The 19,888-nt window shown below is 41.0% G+C and overlaps 1 protein-coding gene across 1 annotated transcript in view; it reads left to right on the top strand.

Moving 5' to 3' along the window:
* The window catches only part of LOC132157463 (collagen alpha-1(XXI) chain-like), a 124,998-nt gene that overhangs the window by 12,779 nt on the left and 92,331 nt on the right, over nt 1-19,888 (top strand). The window contains exons 7-9 of the mRNA XM_059566822.1: nt 8,279-8,356; nt 9,536-9,619; nt 10,625-10,687. Of these exons, the coding sequence (XP_059422805.1) occupies nt 8,279-8,356; nt 9,536-9,619; nt 10,625-10,687 (225 nt within the window). The remainder of the gene's footprint in view (nt 1-8,278; nt 8,357-9,535; nt 9,620-10,624; nt 10,688-19,888) is intronic.

Below are 19,888 nucleotides of genomic sequence, written 5' to 3'. Positions count from 1 at the left end.
TGATAATGAAAACGATGCATTGGGATCAGCATTTATAGACATTCTAAACTCTATTGGTGTTAGACAACACGTTTCAGGACCTACTCATTGTCGAAATCATACTCTAGATTTAATACTGTCACATGGAATTGATGTTGATGGTGTTGAAATTATTCAGCCAAGTGATGATATCTCAGATCATTATTTAGTTCTTTGCAAAATTCATATAGCCAAAATTGTAAATTCTACTTCTTGTTACAAGTATGGAAGAACCATCACTTCTAACACAAAAGACTGCTTTTTAAGTTATCTTCCTGATGTATCCAAATTCCTTAGCATATCCTAAACCTCAGAACAACTTGATGATGTAACAGAAACTATGGACTCTCTCTTTTCTAGCACTTTAAATAAAGTTGCTCCTTTACGCTTAAGGAAGGTTAAGGAAAACAGTTTGACACCATGGTATAATGAGCATACTCGCACCCTAAAGAGAGCAGCCCGAAAAATGGAGCGCAGCTGGAGGAAAACAAAACTAGAGGTATTTCGTATTGCTTGGCGGGAAAGTAACATATCCTACAGAAAAGCATTAAAAACTGCTAGATCCGATTACTTTTCTTCTCTTTTAGAAGAAAACAAACATAACCCCAGGTATTTATTCAATACAGTGGCTAAATTAACGAAAAATAAAGCCTCAACAAGTGTTGACATTTCCCAACACCACAGCAGTAATGACTTTATGAACTACTTTACTTCTAAAATCGATACTATTAGAGATAAAATTGCAACCATTCAGCCGTCAGCTACAGTATCACATCAGACAGTGCACTATAGACCCCCTGAGGAACAGTTCCACTCATTCTCTACCATAGGAGAGGAAGAATTGTATAAACTTGTTAAATCATCTAAACCAACAACATGTATGTTAGACCCTATACCATCTAAGCTCCTGAAAGAGAGGCTTCCAGAAGTCATAGATCCTCGTCTGACTATTATTAATTCCTCATTGTCATTAGGACATGTCCCCAAAACCTTCAAACTGGCTGTTATTAAGCCTCTCATCAAAAAACCACAACTTGACCCCAAAGAACTAGTTAATTATAGACCAATCTCGAATCTCCCTTTTCTGTCCAAGATACTAGGAAAGGTGGTATCCACACAATTATATTCCTTCTTAGAGAAAAATGGTATATGTGAGGATTTCCAGTCAGGATTTAGACCGTATCATAGTACTGAGACTGCTCTCCTTAGAGTTACAAATGATCTGCTCTTATCATCTGATCGTGGGTGTATCTCTCTATTAGTTTTATTGGATCTTAGTGCTGCGTTTGACACAATTCACCACAACATTCTTTTGCATAGACTTGAATACTTTGTTGGCATCAGTGGAAGTGCATTAGCATGGTTTAAATCGTACTTATATGACCGCCATCAGTTCGTAGCAGTGAATGAAGATGTATCCTATCGATCACAAGTGCAGTATGGAGTACCTCAAGGCTCAGTACTAGGGCTGCTACTCTTCACGCTTTATATGTTACCCTTGGGAGATATCATCAGGAAACATGGTGTTAGCTTTCACTGTTATGCTGATGATACTCAGCTCTATATTTCTTCGCAGCCCGGTGAAACACACCAATTTGAAAAACTAATGGATTGCATAGTCGATATAAAAAACTGGATGACGAGTAATTTCTTACTGCTAAATTCTGAAAAAACAGAGGTGTTAATTATAGGACCTAAAAACTCTGCTTGTAATAACCTAGAACACTGTCTAAGACTTGATGGTTGCTCTGTCAATTCTTCATCATCAGTTAGGAACCTAGGTGTGCTACTTGATCGCATTCTTTCCTTAGAAAGCCACGTTTCTAGCATTTGTAAAACTGCATTTTTCCATCTCAAAAATATATCTAAATTACGGCCTATGCTCTCAATGTCAAATGCAGAAATGTTAATCCATGCATTTATGACCTCAAGGTTAGATTATTGTAATGCTTTATTGGGTGGTTGTTCTGCACGCTTAGTAAACAAACTACAGCTAGTCCAAAATGCAGCAGCAAGAGTTCTTACTAGAACCAGGAAGTATGACCATATTAGCCTGGTCCTGTCAACATTGCACTGGCTCCCTATCAAGCATCGCATAGATTTTAAAATATTGCTTATTACTTATAAAGCCCTGAATGGTTTAGCACCTCAGTATTTGAATGAGCTCCTTTTACATTATAATCCTCTACGTCCGCTACGTTCTCAAATCTCAGGCAATTTGATAATACCTAGAATATCAAAATCAACTGCAGGCGGCAGATCCTTTTCCTATTTGGCGCCTAAACTCTGGAATAACCTACCTAACATTGTTCGGGAGGCAGACACACTCTAGCAGTTTAAATCTAGATTAAAGACCCATCTCTTTAACCTGGCATACACATAACATACTAATATGCTTTTATTATCCAAATCCGTTAAAGGATTTTTAGGCTGCATTAATTAGGTAAACCGGAACCGGAAACACTTCCCATAACAACCTATGTACTTGCTACATCATTAGAAGAATGGCATCTACGCTAATATTTGTCTGTTTCTCTCTTGTTCCGAGGTCACCGTGGCCACCAGATCCAGTCTGTATCCAGATCAGAGGGTCACTGCAGTCACCCGGATCCAGTACGTATCCAGACCAGATGCTGGATCAGCACCTAGAAAGGACCTCTACTTCCCTGAAAGACAGTGGAGACCAGGACAACTAGAGCCCCAGATACAGATCCCCTGTAAAGACCTTGTCTCAGAGAAGCACCAGGACAAGACCACAGGAAACAGATGATTCTTCTGCACAATCTGACTTTGCTGCAGTCTGGAATTGAACTACTGGTTTCGTCTGGTCAGAGGAGAACTGGCCCCCCAACTGAGCCTGGTTTCTCCCAAGGTTTTTTTCTCCATTCTGTCACCGATGGAGTTTCGGTTCCTTGCCGCTGTCGCCTCTGGCTTGCTTAGTTGGGGACACTTCATCTACAGCGATATCGTTGACTTGATTGCAAATAAATGCACAGACACTATTTAACTGAACAGAGATGACATAACTGAATCCAATGATGAACTGCCTTTAACTATCATTTTTGCATTATTGACACTGTTTTCCTAATGAATGTTGTTCAGTTGCTTTGACGCAATGTATTTTGTTTAAAGCGCTATATAAATAAATAAAGGTGACATCTGCCTCCTCCAGGGGCAGCGCTTGCAGATTCACCACCTGGTCTCAGAAGGGAGTGGTGGGAACCTTGGGCATGTATCCAGGCCGTGGTCTCAGGACAAGGTGAGAGTAGGCCGGGCCCGGCATCTTGAACGGGATCTTGTGCAGGGCCCGATTTCAGACTCGCAGATCCAGGATAGGCCGAAGGCAAACGCTTTTCTTGGGTATAATGTTGTAAGGGCTTGTAAAACCCCGTCCTCATCTCAGCTGGAGGGACCAGCTCGATTGCATCCTTCGCCAGCAGGACAGCAATCTCCTCGCGCAAGACAGAGGCATCACGGACTGCCACCGAAGTCTCGAGGACGCCATTGAACTTGGGAGGTCGCTGGGCGAACTGAATCACATAACCAGGTCGGACCATCTGAATGAGCCAGCGTGACGGGTTGGGCAGCACAAGCCACGCTCCCAACTCTGTACAGGTGGCACCAAAGGGACAGTCGACATACCCGCAGTGGTGCAGCGATGGGGAGTTGTGTCGGATGGCCCAAAAGGCATCGCGTTGCAAGTCATCAAGGCCACACTCCTCGTGTTCCCAGAGGAACTGGCCAGAGACGCGTGGAGAGGCTTTGCATCTCCGAACCGCGACCTCTTGACCGCTGGCGAAAGGGGGCATCATGGGTGAGAATGAGGAGGCAGTGCGTTGCTCATCGTCAACCCGTGAGTCTTGCAACTCAGAGGAAAGGGAAATTGCTCTTTTATGAAAAAGTGGGTACCGCCGGCCATTGGACCAGCGGCGTAACAGAAGAAACAAAAACTGAGGATTCTCCACCCGGCCCTCCTCCGGGGGAAGGAGTGACGCTGTCTCCGCCAGCTCCTGAAGAACAGTCTCCCACATCTCCAAGTTGCCTGTGTCAGGGCCGCTTAGTCGTCTTCCTAGTGGACTTCGCAGCCGGAAGTGACACGGGGGGCGCCACTCTCCTGCGCGGGGCTCATCGCACCAGCCTCGAAGAAATTTCAGCACGGGGTGGAGCTGGTGTGGAGGATGCAGGCGGGCACCCACGGCGACGAGCAGGCTGAGGCACTGCCAGCGATGGAATGGTGGCAACCGGAGGATAACGTCGGGGTGAGATGTGCTGTATTGCCTCAGTCTGCTGTTGTTCTGTCAGGAACTGCTGGGCACAGCCCCTGACAGCGTCGCCAGACAGGACAGCCTGGGAGATGGGAGCGTCGAGAAAGTGCACTTTGTCAACGTCTCTCATACAGACCAGGCTGAACAAGAAATGGCACTACTGGACCACCAGAGTGGACATCGCCTTCCTGAGGCACTGCATGGTGACTTCCGTCACCTGGAAGGGTGAGGTCAGTAACCGTGCGCAGCTCCTGCATCAACCTCAGATTGGTTCTACCCTCATGCGTTTGTTAAAGCCTTGGCTTGGTGAGTTTGCAGGATAGCCATGGCATGCAGGGCAGAGTCAGCTTGGCCCGCAGCACTGTAAGCCTTGGCAGCCTTGCGCATTCACCTCCATCCTGATGCTAATAGCTGCCCGGGCAAGCATGGCTGTAAACTCTGGGTCCAATTCGGCAGTGGCGACAACACTCGAGGGGGGCAGCCCCGCCAAATCTTCATCCAAAGAGGTCAATAGCCCATCCCTGATGCTGCAATCGACATCTGATTCCCGACGGCAACCTGAATGACCCGTTGGGACTGCCATAAGACAACACAGCAAAATCACCCAGCAGCCGCACAGGACAAACACTGTGGAAGGGGTAAGAGGTCCGTGGGGCGTGGCCCGGCGGAGAAGCTCTCACTGTCACCTTCAAATCTCCCACAGCACTAGGCGGAGGTCCTCTGCTCATGGCAGAGAAACCGGAACGGGTAGTGACAGAGGGGTCTGCTCCTTTCCCTTTAAGAAAGGAGAGACGGGATCGCAGCGTTGCCTTGGTCACACACGCAGTGCGTGCATGAACCATCCACGAACGCGCCTTCAGCGTGCTGAATGCCCAGACACGGAAGACAACGCTTGTGGCCGTTGTCAGAGAACAGGAAACGACTGCATCCAGAAGGACGCGGACGAAATGTCGTCTTTAAAAAGATGCGAATCGTCCGTGATTTGCTCTTTTAGGAAATCTGCTCTCTTAGTTGAAGCACCCAGGGGAATCGCTGAAAGGGACACAACTGTTTGCGCCGTACCGCCAATCAGAACAGCTTCCCGACACAAAGCATATGAATGGCTTTGTGGAGTATAACAGCTGTCATACAACCACTCGGCTCCGAAGCAAAAATCTAATGAGTAGATGCATCTGTTGCCCCATTTATACCCGTTGGCACATGGAGTGGCTCAGGTAGGGCTGGACAATTAATTGAAAAGTAATCGAAACCGAAATTCAGAACCTCTAACCTACGTAATTTTCTCATGTCGGTTATTTCCTGTTAATACTTCCCCCTTAAAAGCTTGTGTAGCCACATGATTCTGCCAGTCACTGGCATAAAAGCAAAACACAGAGGTGAACGGCGGTTCAACACATAGTGATGGCGCGCGAGCAGTGAGCCTTGAGGCTACCATGTTCGCGCAGCTGCATTATGGCACGAAAACTCATAGCTGTGAAGATCGAGCACATAGAGGAACGCAGTTGTCAGTACTGTCCTGTGATTTATCACTAATGTATCTTAGAATCTCAAAACGTATTATAGCATATTTTTCTACTTTTGAAGGAACTAGGCTATTTACAACCCCCAGCTTCACAATAATATAGAGACGGTATGACTAATTCACACACGCAATCACTCGTACTGGTGCTGTTTACCTTTAATCTTTATTTATCTCTTACACCGAGCAATAATATGTAAGAAATGTTACGAACATAGATAAAATAACTGCTGATAGTGAGCTATGATCGTTCTTTCAATAGGAAAAAATATCCCACCTTTAATAGTCGATCTCAACCGTCTGGCTGAGGCCAGTCTAAAAAGACGCTCAGGACAGTTTACAGAACGCTGCTGCGTGTCGTCACGAAAGCTTATCATTTTCACTTGTTATTAAGCCTTGCCACATGCAAATGTAACCATTAAAAAGACTTTAAAACATTCAAACACAAGACACGGAAAAGCTGTACTGAGTAGCTGGTTACTCGCGCGCTGTGCTTGGTGCGCACGCTGAGAGAGAGCCTGAACCGACCTCTCTTTTGCAAAGTTCTCCTTTAAGTTCCTCCTACACCTCAACGAACAAAAACAAATCACAGTTTAAACAAACAGAAAAGGATGTGTAAGAACCCACTTCAGCACCGCTGTGTTCTGGTGTTCAGGGCTCACGCAGAGAGAGGCGTCTCAAAACACTTGAACACCGAATTTGTCTGTTTTTGCTCTTGTACCGACAAATACAAATCGTATGTGTATTATATTGGATGCATTCATTGTCTCTTAAAGTGACCACACCTAATAGGGCTTGGGTGCCGCATTGCATTCTGGGATGTGGCGGCCATGTTGATGGCCTCGCGAATGTAAACATACAGCAAGACGAACGAGTAGAAGCAGAGGTGGGAGAAAGAAAAAAGATGTTAAAAATCGCGAAAAGGTTGTGGGATTTACACTGATATGCTAAATAGGGATGCCAGGGACCGGTATGTGGACAAAATCGGCACTATTAACGGTTTGGATCCCTATGAAATTTCCAACAAAGAGTGGAGCACCGACGACGACTTGCTGCCGCACTTTTGCATTATAGATATCTTCGGCTATCTTGTTTGTTTTGTGAGCGCCTACACTTCAGAACAGTTCCTAAGCTAAAAGTCATTGGAGTCTCATGTGTGGTTCACAAACGGATGGGTTTAGGAGCTGCAGATCATAAAGCCGACAAACAGTATACAGTAATCCGGACAACGGCAAGCTGCGCTCCACATAGCTGTTAGTTAAGGAACTGTTAGTGCTAACAACCATTCACACATCTACTTTTAACTATGTGTTTCAAAAGTGTAGTTAGAAGCTGTCAACCCTCCCGTTTTTTTTCCAGGGTTCTCACATATTTGAGCTTTTTTCCTGCTGTCTTCCCGTTTTAGTATTTTCCTGTAAAATATCTTGTTAGCCATTCCATCGGACCTGTCAGTCTCTGTAACGTTACTTTTGTCCTGTTGCTACCCCCTTGCCCTTCCAACGAAACAGATGTTTTCAAAGCATCGTTTTGCTTACTTGAAAGCAACCTTAGCATGGTGTTGGGCTTCTTAAGATAGCGTGGTTGTTGTGAGAGCACGATTTCACACTAATCTGTGAGCAAAGTCACGTTATACCTAGCTTCACAACTCGCTTAACGTTAGTTAATGCAGCAGTCTTGTAGTACGAATTTTTGATGTCAGCAGAGGTATAGCAACAGAAAGATAAATGTTTAAATTTTCCCATATTTTGGATGAGTAACCCGGGAAATTTCCATTATGTTCAATGTTGACCAAGCAGGAAAGCGGTGGAAAGTTAATTCATTCTAATTTTTTCCCCATGGCGATTATGTTGTGCTATTACACCCCACAATTCAGCAACGGTTTACCATGGTTGAAATAGATTTTTAATTAATCAAATTAAGACACACGGCTGAAAGGGAGTACAGTATGTCTAAACACTGCGCAGTAGTCCGAGTAGCAGTAAAGGGGGCCATCAACATGGCGGCCACGCCAAGTAATGACGTCACGACGTGGGCGCCGCGTTGCATTCTGGGACGTGGTGGGCAGGTTGATGAACAAAAAAACTCAGAGATGATTGGCCTCCCAAGTGAGACCACATATGTTGTTCGACATAACTCGTAGTGACCGACATATAGGGAACCAATAATACTCATCCCTAATAAAAATAAATAAAAATGAAGGAAAAAAGTAAACATATGATATTGGTTTTAATACTTCTGGTATATGAAGTTAACAAAATTATGACAAAGCATATTTTACAATTTTATCAAGGAATATTGGAAGTTATTGGAATATGTGTATTTGTGATCTTTTGCCAAATAATAAACATAGCATGGAACATTTTCAACATGTGCAACACAGCAGTGTTCCTGTGGAAAAGCAGCCCCAGGCCTTGAGTTTTCTAAAACTACATCTCTCTCTGTCTCTTTGTCTCTCTCTCTGTCTCTCCCTGAACAGTTTGAAATACAAAAACTCAGAATCTACTGTGACCCTGAGCAAAATAACAGAGAAACAGCCTGTGAAATACCTGGAGTTGTGAGTACCAGAATCTTGGATGGTTTCTTGACCTGGCATTATTTTCTGATCTCTTTGAGACTCACTGTTTAGAGATGTAGGACATTTATAAACAATGTGGCAACACTTTATTTAGCATCATTTTCCTTTTCTGCTTGCACATGTTGCAGTAAAGCCTTGCACCTCTAAGCTAAGTTATGGTTTTTGCCCTAGCCACTTTACGTATTTTCACTCTTTTATTTTTAGGATGGAGAGGTATGTACTTTTGAAGATGGCTTTGCTCGCTTTCAAACGTAACTGCTAATCTCATTTTGAATTGCAGAGGTAAGATTTGCCTCATGTTTTTTTTTTTGGAGTGTCTAAGTATAGTAATAGCTGGAAAAAATCTTGCAGTGGACTGTCAGCAGCTTTGGGAATGAATGGCTGAATGATGCTGGTGTGAGCCTTCTCTGACAAAAGCATTCAGTCAAACTGCTACTTTAGCAATACCATGCTACTCTACTGTACTTTAAAGCATATCATAGTACTTTCAATGTACTATGTCAACAAATCATGTTAGTGTCATGGTACTTTCTGATGTATCATATGGTGGCTTAAAGTTGGCATGAAACTTGAGATATTGCTCATCCCTATTGTGACGTATATTTCAGAGTGAACCAGCTTCTTAAACGAGAGAGAAAATAACATATTTTTTGTCCATTGGGAATTGATTGGATCACTGTTGTTTGCTAACTGCTGTGATCTCAGGTAAGTGGCAGACTGCTGGAAGGGAGGGATTACTGTCCCACCCTCACACCAGTGAACAAGTCATCAATCAGAGAACAGATGTTGTTATGAGGGGAAGAAGTTATTTTAATTCAAGATTATGTCAAATATATCATTTATAATAAACAGTGCAATGTACCATAAAAATTAAAATTGTAGATTTCATGCTGACTTTAAAGCTCTTTATGTCAATGTCGGGTTCAACAGTTGTCTTGTGCTGTATTTCTGCTGCTGTAATTTTGCTATTTTAGAACTATTGGGCCGTACTGCTGATTGAATGAATAATTCAACAAAAATGGCTGCCATGAGACGAGAAAATTGTTTTGGGTTTGGCCACAAAGTTTAGCTTATACCACAAAGAAGACATTATGTCTGAAGTTCTATGTTTTACAAAATGCACCATAGTAAAACAAGTTTTGTTATTTTTTTCTTTAGTGTGCTAATGGACCAGGCGACATTGATTCAACCCCAGAGCCATGCATCTGTCCACCTGGGCCACCTGGTGCCACAGGAATGAAGGTATAATAATCTTTCCCTTAATCCCTTTGGTTGGTTTATACAACAGCACAGTTTATATAATATCTTCATTACATTAGAAGTCATTGCATAAAACATAAGTTTGAAGTTTATAAGGTCAAGCCTATGCATGAAAACACATGCTGCTTTTCAGCAGGTGATCACAGTAAAATGGCCCTGAATACTAAATAGATTGCAGAAAGATAACCTTGACTGCATGTGGTGATTAAAAGAGTTGCAGACAGAGAACAGAGCTATACTATAATTTATACATTTTACTTATTCAGAACTATTTTTATTTTCTCAAACAAGAAGCCAAAAAAGTTATTATATAATAATAATAATAAAAAAAACATGTTAATAAATAAATGCATTAAAGAGGTCATAAAATTGCAGATTTTTATTTATTTATATTTCTTTCTTTTTTTTTGTAACAAAAATGTCCAATATTGTAGAAAGTATAATTTTCCATTCTCATTTTGACCATTCATTTCTAATTCCCTGATCTTTAGGAAGGCTAAGCAAACGTTTTTGGAGTTGCAGTTTCTTAGTTTGATGGTTTTGACTGTTTATCCAGCAGCAGTATTGCTCTTGTGATTAATGTATAGACATGAGTTGTTCAGAACACGATAACATACGGTGATGAAGCATATTTAAGAGCATGTAGAAGGGGATACTGGGACATTACGATTCTCCCGATTTCAAATCCTGGTGTTTGAAAGGGGTAGAACATAATAATTTGTATGTTAAACTGTTAAGTTAGTTTTAAGTTCTATAACTTGCAGTATGTTTATATTGTAGTGTAACCTCTTATATGTGTTAATATGAAGAATATTTTGATTCTCTATTTCATGGCCCCTGAAATGCTTGGAAATGTTGTTGTTTTTCCAAACTAGCTTTTACCCATTGGCAAAGATACAATTATATTTATATATATCTATTTGTAATGAATCATCATTTTGCAGTGAAACACAGTTCATTACAATAAACAATTTGTACATTCTCTAGGGAGAACAGGGGAGAACAGGAAATCGGGGTCAACCTGGCCCAACTGGTGCTGATGGTAAGCCTGTGAGTACTAAACAGTTTAATATAACCTCAAATTAACTTGAACACATGTCGTGTTCAATGCAGTATCCAGGACTGCAACATGCATTAACTTCCCCACAAGTGTGTCAGGATAGAACTGTCTATAGCATTCATCATACGAAACTGTTTTCATTCTTCTGGAATGTAAGAATGTTTAACATTTTGCTCATTTTACTTTTGTTGGTGCTCTTCACCATGTGGTCAATAAACACAGAATGCTGTCTAGATGTTAGAAGTCATTACTGAAGTGTTTTTTTCACTCTTTTTTAATTCACTTAGGGCTGTCAGTTTAACCCTCTGGGGACGGATTGGGCGGTACCGCCCAAAATGGCATACTTTTACAAATGTGTAGTTATCTCAAAAACTATTAATGCTAGAGAGATGCGGTTTTTTTGCCGTCTTCCTCAGATTCCACTGAAAACAGCGGTATCCAGTTTGTATATTAAACACGCTTCCCTTATTGCGCAATACCACTGCGTAAACAGGCCAATGAAAACTATTATGTTAGGCAGATTCAACGCGCAACAACCAATGTAAAAACCGCTGGGAGGAATATTTTTCTAACCCAATCAGAGGAAGGTTACCATGATTTATTCTAGCCATTCAGAGGACTCTGTAGCTCTGCTGTAGCCTTGTAAAAGCTGGGCTGGACTATAGTAAAACGACCTCCAGCCAGGTGTAATCAATAACCGATCGGAGAATCAGCATGAGGTGGAGAAAGCAGAAAGCGATCGGAGTGTTACAGAGAACGATCGGAGTATTAGCGAGCACAAAGAGATAAATTCGAGAGAGATATAGCATTATTACAGAATTGTTTTATCAAAATTGCAAGCAGTAAAAGATCTAGGGCAGAACAAGCTCTGGAACAATTACTGGAAAGTGACGAGGGGAAATCTGGAGCAGACAGCTTTTACACAGATGACGAAGTATTTTACCAGGATGGGGAAGATCCATTTGAGGACTGGTATGTAACTTCAAATAACCTCTTTATCATTATAATTTATTATATCATACATCTTGAGTATGTATATGTTTTGGATTTTTAGTCAGATAGCGATTGAGGCATGAAATATTTGTTTTAGTGTACCATACTACTCTTTCCCTGTAAACTCAGTTCAAGAGTGGTGTGCAATTTGTTTCAATAGACTGACTTACTCAACTAAGTAAACTGCTCAGGTCAAGAGAGGTGAAATGTGTTTTTAGTGTACAGTGGAGTTTCATAGGGTTACATGAGTTTATAGGAGTTATTTTTTCTACATTGAATTTTGACACAAAAAAAGCTTCCAGTTTGATTGTGTATTTGCTCTGATGCAGGATGCAGACAGGACAACTCGCCGCACACCCCTACCCATTGTCCCTTGGACCCAGCAAACCCTGCACACAAGCCTGCAGATGTCAGAAAGTACTGTGAGCACTGCAAGGCAAGCAAAGTGTACAACAAGACCTCCTGGCCTTGCTTTGCTCACTGGCATGCCTAGGACTGTTTGTAAAAAAAGTTAATTATTTAATTGTTCTTTACACATTTGATTAAACAATAACACATTTCTGTCAAGCAAAGAGTTTGAAAAAAAATTTTTTTTTTCAAAAACTGTTCTATATTGTGTGTTTTTCAGTAATAAATGACAAAAAAAAATCTAATTTTCGTTTTTGAAATTCTCTAGTTTATTGTACAATTTTTCACTCATACTTCCTTCATAAACACATTGCATGCATGCTTATGGTAGCTTAGGGTCTTCTGAATCCATCGATACCAAATACATGGTGGTCCATCATCATTACATATGGTTTATAAGCCGAAATGTAAAAATAGAGAAAACGGACCAAAAAGGGCTTAGTCCCAAAAATAAAAAAAAAACGCCTAGGACTGTTTGTAAATAAAGTTAATTATTGAATTGTTCTTTACACATTTGATTGAACATTAACCCATTTCTGTCAAGCAAAGGGTTTGAAAAATATATTTTTGGGTCAAAAACTTTTCACTTTTGTTGTGTGAGGTAGGATTTTCAGTAATAAATGACAAAAATCTCATTTTTGTTTTGAAATTCTCTAGTTTATTGTACAATTTTTCACTCATACTTCCTTTATAAACATATTGCATGCATGCTTATGGTAGCTTAGGGTCTTCTGAATCCATCGATACCAAATACATGGTGGTCCATCATCATTACATATGGTTTATAAGCCGAAATGTAAAAATAGAGAAAACGGACCAAAAAGGGCTTAGTACCCTAAGGGTTAACATGTTAACTGAAATAATTAAGAGACTAGGCTTGTTCCAGCAGAATGATTGGTGTATGTCATCATATGACATGGATGAATGAAAAATCAACATTTGTTTACAGGAGCAAAGGAAGCAAAGTTTCTTTTACCAAAGGGAAACCGGTCTCCTCTTGGTTTATAGTGAAATCCTCCAAAATGTTTCTTTACAAATCCTAATATTCTGCTTCTAATTCATGACCAGAATTTTGATTTCATCACTAATCACCAACGCATGTGTGATGCGAACATCCTACATCAGGGTTCCTCAAATCTTGCCCTGGAAGGCCAATGCACTGCAGAGTTTATCTCCAACCCTGATCAAACTCACCTACCTGTGATTTTCTAATGATCCTAAAGACACTGATTAGCATATTCAGGTGTGTTTGATTAGGGTTAGAGCTAAACTCTGCAGGAAATACATGTTTATCGCAGTGCAGGATTGTGCAGTAAATTAATGTAGAACCTATTTTAATTTACTGGTAAAATTAGATACTGTACAGTATATATAGTGGTTATTTTTTATTAAATTAAATTGTAATACGTTATTATAATTTGTATTATATTAATATAACATAATGGACACTCTACATTAGGAAAAAAAATAAATAAATTCCTAATATTGATTCCAATAATTCTGTTTTATATAATTATTTTTTTCTTTTAAAACAACAAAAACACCAATTGTGCTCGGCTGCCAGGTTGTAAAGATAAAGTAAAATGGCAGGCCAAAACTGTGTGACGACAGTGGACAATGTAGATATTGGGAAGCTCACATGTGTCAAGCAGAGTATATGAGTGGAGTGGAGTGGCAACAATTTCCCCATGAACATTTAATAATCACTCCGCTCCCACTTCACTCCGCGCTCATTGATATCAAAAACCGCTCCGCTGAAGTATTTCAGTATGTTTGAAATGTTCTGCTCATAACGTATGTTAAAATAATAATAATAATAATAAATAAAAAAATGGTTGGTTGTCAGCATTAAATGGTAGGCTATGAAGCAAACCAGAGAAAGGCTCTGTGTACAGGCGTCTGGGAGATGAGAGTACATGTCATTAAGCTAGAGTCACAACATCTTTAATGTCACAACATCTTTAATGTAATGTGATCTTGTGCAGTGCCTAATTCAACATACACAGATCAAAGAAATGTAACCAATCCATTGTAGGGTTCGAAGAAGTGAAGGCTACAAAGCCCCAACTCCATCTCGACTGGAGGGCCAGGCTTTATTGCATCCTTCATCAGCAGGACCACAATCTCCAGACAAAGACAAATATACCATTTTTTTTTGCCATCAAGGTAAATAGAATGCCAACCTGCAGAGACGCCTGGAAAAAATGTGTTACATAACCAAGTCTGATTGTCCGAATGAACCAGCGGCAAGGTCTGGAAAACGTTAGACATGCTCCATAGTGGGGTAAGGAGGAGGTCCGGACCCTGACCTGGAAAACTTTGCATCCTGAGGAGGAAGTAGTGGCCCTGCATGATAGTCATTACTTGGCTTTTTGATCCATGGATCCTGCAAAGGAGTAGCTAGAGTTGCAATGGGAATCAGAATATCACCAAAATAAGAGCTATCAGCTTGTGACTTTTGAAGTGCTGACTGAGGCTGGGAGTGATGACATTTTGCATCACTCCCTGGCAGACCATGCCAGGTGTGACCCAGAGACTTAGGGAACTGCTCTTTCATAGAAAATCTATGAAACAGAATGAAAAAGAAGACTCTCTACCCATCGCTTATTCAGGGGAATGAGCAGTGTTTTTAACAACTACTGGAAAATGAACTTCCTCCCTCTCTGGGTTGTCCATCTCAGGGTAGGTTTATTGGCAGGACGGGCTACAACACCTTCCTGCAGGTGGCTTCATGTTGGTTTTGGCCACACCATGGTGGACTGGGGACCAGCCCTTATCAGTCTGGTGGCGGTGGTTACATGCGGAGGCAGAATATGTTTGATGGCCTCTGTCTGTTTTCAGTTTGCCGAGAAATGCTGGACAAGTCCTTGATAGTGTTTGTGGCTTGGGAAATGCGGTTGTCAAGAAAGCACACTATGTCCTCATTTCACTGCAAGGTTCAGTCAGAGATGGTCTTCCTGGACCACCAGAGTGGACATCACCTCGCTGAGGTCCAACATTGTGACCAAAGTCACCGAGAGCCAAAGTTGGTAATTGTACACAGTTCCAGCATCAACACTAGCAAGTCTGAGCAGTAGAAGTGGACATCAGCTCACCAGCCTTGGAAGGAAGGCATGTATGGCTGGGAAGCAGCTTCAGGCAGTAAAAAATTCCCTTTTTTGACTTCATTACATCCCCATGTAGGGCTGCAAGATTAATCTGTGATTATGAACATGATATTGCTTAGCTTGTCAGTGAACAACGGCTCTGTGTAGTAAATGCCGCTCCATCTGAATGCACGTGATGGAGATTTACTACTAATCACAAAAACGACTTGACTGATGAAATGACATGACAATTGGATGTGATTAATTGTGCATCCCTATCCCCATGCACTTACAGGAAGAAATGCATCCAGCTGCAAGTGCTTGGGACCAGGATTAAAATCCAGTCTGCTGCTCTTGGTGCCCTGGGTCTGGGAAACATATCCATCAGACTCTGACTAAGCAATTAGCCCAGAGAGGTGATGTTCATCTGAGCCTTCGTCCTCACCCTCCAATGCAGTGATTGAAATCTGATCCTCTTTGGGAGCATCATATGACACACTAGATTGGCCTGAGATGGACAAACAGCATTACTCGGGAGCCTGAATGGCAAATGGCACATGAGAGGAGTGGCAGGTCTGTGGGGACTGGCCCAGCGGAAAGCTTGCAGTATAATCCACTGATCTCCTAGAGCGATAGTCATCGTGACACTGTGCAGTGCAGAGGAACTGGGCTGAGTAACGGCAGAGGGGACTCAAGCCTTTGTGAGGAAGGCAAAGTCATGATCGGAGCGTCGTCATGGTTGTGCTCTCATAACGAGAGCATAAATCATACACAGTATCTAAGCATGCGTACAGCCCAGACACACAAGACAGCAATCATGGTAACCAGAAGTGAATGGGAGTGATTAGGAATTCAACTCATTCAACAAATTCAACTCACCAATATTCATTGGCCTTTTTCATACTACTCAGAAGTGATTGGGGTTCCCAAGTGAGACCCCAAACGTCAGTGTCAATGTAACACTGAATGTTACATTATCTTGCAACCTATAGCATGAAATATCAAAAGGGTCTTTATTTAATTATTTATGTATTTATTATTGTTAAGAAAATATAGAGATTTAGTATATAAAGAGTTTTTAGTATTTAAACAACAATTTAATCTTTAATCTTTTTGTTAAATATATAGTTAAAATAAATTATTTTTTGTTTCCATGTTCCTTTTATTATTCATTGCTACTACAGGGGCTCAGTTACGCAAGTTTGAACAGTAAAAGCTATTAAAACATTGGAGGAGAACACAGTCATTATCTCCATAATAGTGCTATACTTGCCCAGGGGAGTGAAACTAGATAAAGCACGGAGGAGTTGTAAATGGGTTTGTGGGCGTTTGTAGGGTTGCGATTTTTTCTGCAACTGCAGAATTTTTTTTTTTTGAATTAGTTTGACTGAGAAATTTGTTGAGCATGAATGATGAATAACCCACAAAAGAGCTCTGAAAGGTTGGTGAATGTGCAATAACGCGACACCTGGATACCATACTTGCAAGTCTTCATGTCTTTATGAATGTGTGTCCACATTATGCACATATGACAGCTCGTCTATACAATACGCAGCTGGTTTTTAGTATAGCAAAGCATATTTCACTTCATTTCATTTTATTATACTGAGTGCATTCACAGATAACAGTTAATTGTCACACAATAATACAATGTTAAAGTAAAAATTTCTGTGCAAACTACCTCATTCTAAATATGTTTAAGAAGCATGAAAATATGACTTTTGGTACCAACCACCAATTTTATTATCTTTATCAACAATGTTCATTCAAAGGACATGCTTTACCTATACTCAGTGATGTGTTTTACCTATGATCAGTCATATGTAAATAATGAGAAATAAAATTTTATGTTACAAAAGTAACTTTCTGAACAATAAGAAAATCCCAACATCAAAAACATGGCATCTTATGCTTCCTAAAATAAGTCAAAGTGATAAAGACATACTGTATATAGTATGTCTGTGGAAAAACCTTTTCACTTTCTTTTGTGCAAATGTCTAATGTCAAGTCACTGTAAGGCTAACTGTTTAAATAAATAAAATAATTATATTGAGGAGGATTTTATGAATATAGTGCACTTTGAGGCTTGGCAACTGTATACAGTGATCTCATTAAAAGCAGAGAATTGTGCAACATTCTCACGTCAACAATACTTTTGATAAAAACAATAAAAAAAATGGGGGTTATTTTATGTCTCAAAAACAAAGACACGAGTGTCATCGTCCGGCTGGAGTCTTTCATGTAGGCACAAATCTTTCATGTAGGCATGCTCAGATTGCAGACACTAATAATAAAGCACATACTCGGGACAAATCATCCAGACCTTTGTCTCTTGAACTTGCTGTTATTTTTTAGTTTTATTTCCTGTCTTTGTGTGTAAAAACAACGTCCTTTTTGAGACAAATTTTACTGCAATTATGTCCGTATCTCATAAAATGTATCATCATTCAGTGCTAATGTTTGTTGCTTATACAAACATACCTATTATATATATATATATATATATATATATATATTTTTTTTAATACATTGTACAGACATTCCTATAGACTCCCATAGGAGCACTTTGGATTAGATAGGGCTGCACGATAAATTGTATGCGATTGTCATGCGCATCTTGTCATATCGAGCAGGCCTAGGATTAGAAAATGAGAAGCAGTTATTAGAAATTGGTCATTTTTACAACAAAAGCAAAAGATCTAAATGTTTTCCTATAGGCAACGTTTTTCATATATGTTTTTAGTGCATTACTTCCGCTGCCATAGACAGAGCAGTATCCTGTTCTGTTATTCAGAAGTGCTACACAATGTGAACTACTGTATACAGCACAATCAGTATCATCCAATTCCAAACCTTTATGAGTTTCTGTGGAACACAAATGATGATATTTTGAAGAATGTTGGTAACCAAACTTTTGCTGTTAGCAACTCAAGTCAAGTCAAGTAAAGTCTGCTTTATTGTCAATTCTTCCACATGTACAGTACATACATACAGAGAATCGAAATTGCGTTACTCTCAGACCACCGGTGCATACAGATAACACTAACAGTAGAACCGAAAAATCTAGATCAAATATAAAATATAAGATACAGCTATACAATAAATGAAAAATACATAATAAAAAAAAATGTAAAATAAAGTTAAATAAAGCAGTGCAAGGCACATGGCAGATGGCAGAGTGTAAATCAGTGAAGTGAACAAACAGGGCAGATAAAAAGATTCTTAGTGCAAAAAAAACTTATTTTGACTGATTAAAGTGATACAAATCCATGCTGAATGAGGTAGTGAGCAGACCAATGCTGCACAAAGTGACTGGTGCATGCCATCGTATGTTAGTGGGAGGTGGAAGAACCTGGGTATGTGGGATCTGGGTGGGGGGGTGGTGGTGTTCATAGTTCAGTGGTGCCTTGGGCAGAAAAGGGACGGGTGGGCAAGTTTGGGAGTGAGTTCAGCTTCCTGACAGCCTGATGGATGAAGCTGTCCTTCAGTCTGCTGGTGCTGGCCTGGAGACGCCGCAGTCTCCTCCCTGATGGCAGCAGACTGAAGAAGCTGTGTGACAGGTGGGTGGGATCACCTGCAATGCAGAGGGCTTTGCGAATGAGACGGGTTCTGTAAATGTCCTGGAGGGAGGGGAGAGAGACACCAGTGATCCTCTCAGCTGCTCTCACTATGCGTTGCAGAGTCTTTCGGCAGGACGTGTTGCAGGCGACATACCACACAGTGATGCAGCTCGTCAGGATGCTCTCAATGGTGCCTCTGTAGAAGGTGTACATTATGGGGGGGGGGCGCTCTGGCTCTCCTCAGTTTGCGGAGGAAGGAGAGAAGCTGTTGTGATTTCTTGGCCAGTGCTGTGGTGTTGTCGGTCCAGGAGAGGTCCTCTATGATGTGCACACCCAGGAACTTGGTGCTGCTCACTCTCTCCACAGTTGCACCGTTGATGGTCAGAGGAACGTGCTGAATTTATGCTCACCTTAAGTCAACAATAAACTCCTTCATCTTCTCCACGTTCAGAGAGAGATTGTTGTCACTGCACCACCCGGCCAGGCCGCTCACCTCGCTCCTATAGTTTGTCTCATCTTTGTTGTTAATGAGACCCACCACAGTCATGTCTTCTGCAAACTTAATGAAGAGGTTGGAGCTATGTGACAGTGTGCAGTCGTGGGTCAGCAGAGTGAAGAGGAGAGGGCTCAGCACATATCCTTGGGGGCCCCAGTGTACAGTGTTATGGTGCTGGATTTGTTGCTGCCGACCCGTACTGCCTGAGGTCTTCCAGTCAGAAAGTCCAACAGCCAGTTGCACAGCGAAGTGTTGAGCCCCAGCTGGATCAGTTTGTAAATGAGCTGTTGAGGGATGATTGTGTTGAATGCTGAACTGAAGTCTATGAACAGCATTCTGACGTATGAGTCCTTTTTGTCTAGAGTCAAGTCAAGTCACCTTTATTTATATAGCACTTTAAACAAAATATATTGCATCAAAGCAACTGAACAACATTCATTAGAAAAACAGTGTGTCAATAATGCAAAATGACAGTTAAAGGGAGTTCAACATCATTGAATTCAGTGATGTTATCTCTGTTCAGTTTAAATAGTTTTTGTGCATTCATTTATAATCAAGTCAACGATATCGCTATAAATGAAGTGACAAGTGAAGTGGATCTGGTGGCTATGGTGACCTCAGAATAAGATAGAAACAGACTAATATTAG

This window comes from Carassius carassius, chromosome 14 (genome assembly GCF_963082965.1).
Source record: "Carassius carassius chromosome 14, fCarCar2.1, whole genome shotgun sequence".
Lineage (NCBI taxonomy): Eukaryota > Metazoa > Chordata > Actinopteri > Cypriniformes > Cyprinidae > Carassius > Carassius carassius.
This window is presented reverse-complemented; position numbering and strand designations above follow the sequence as displayed.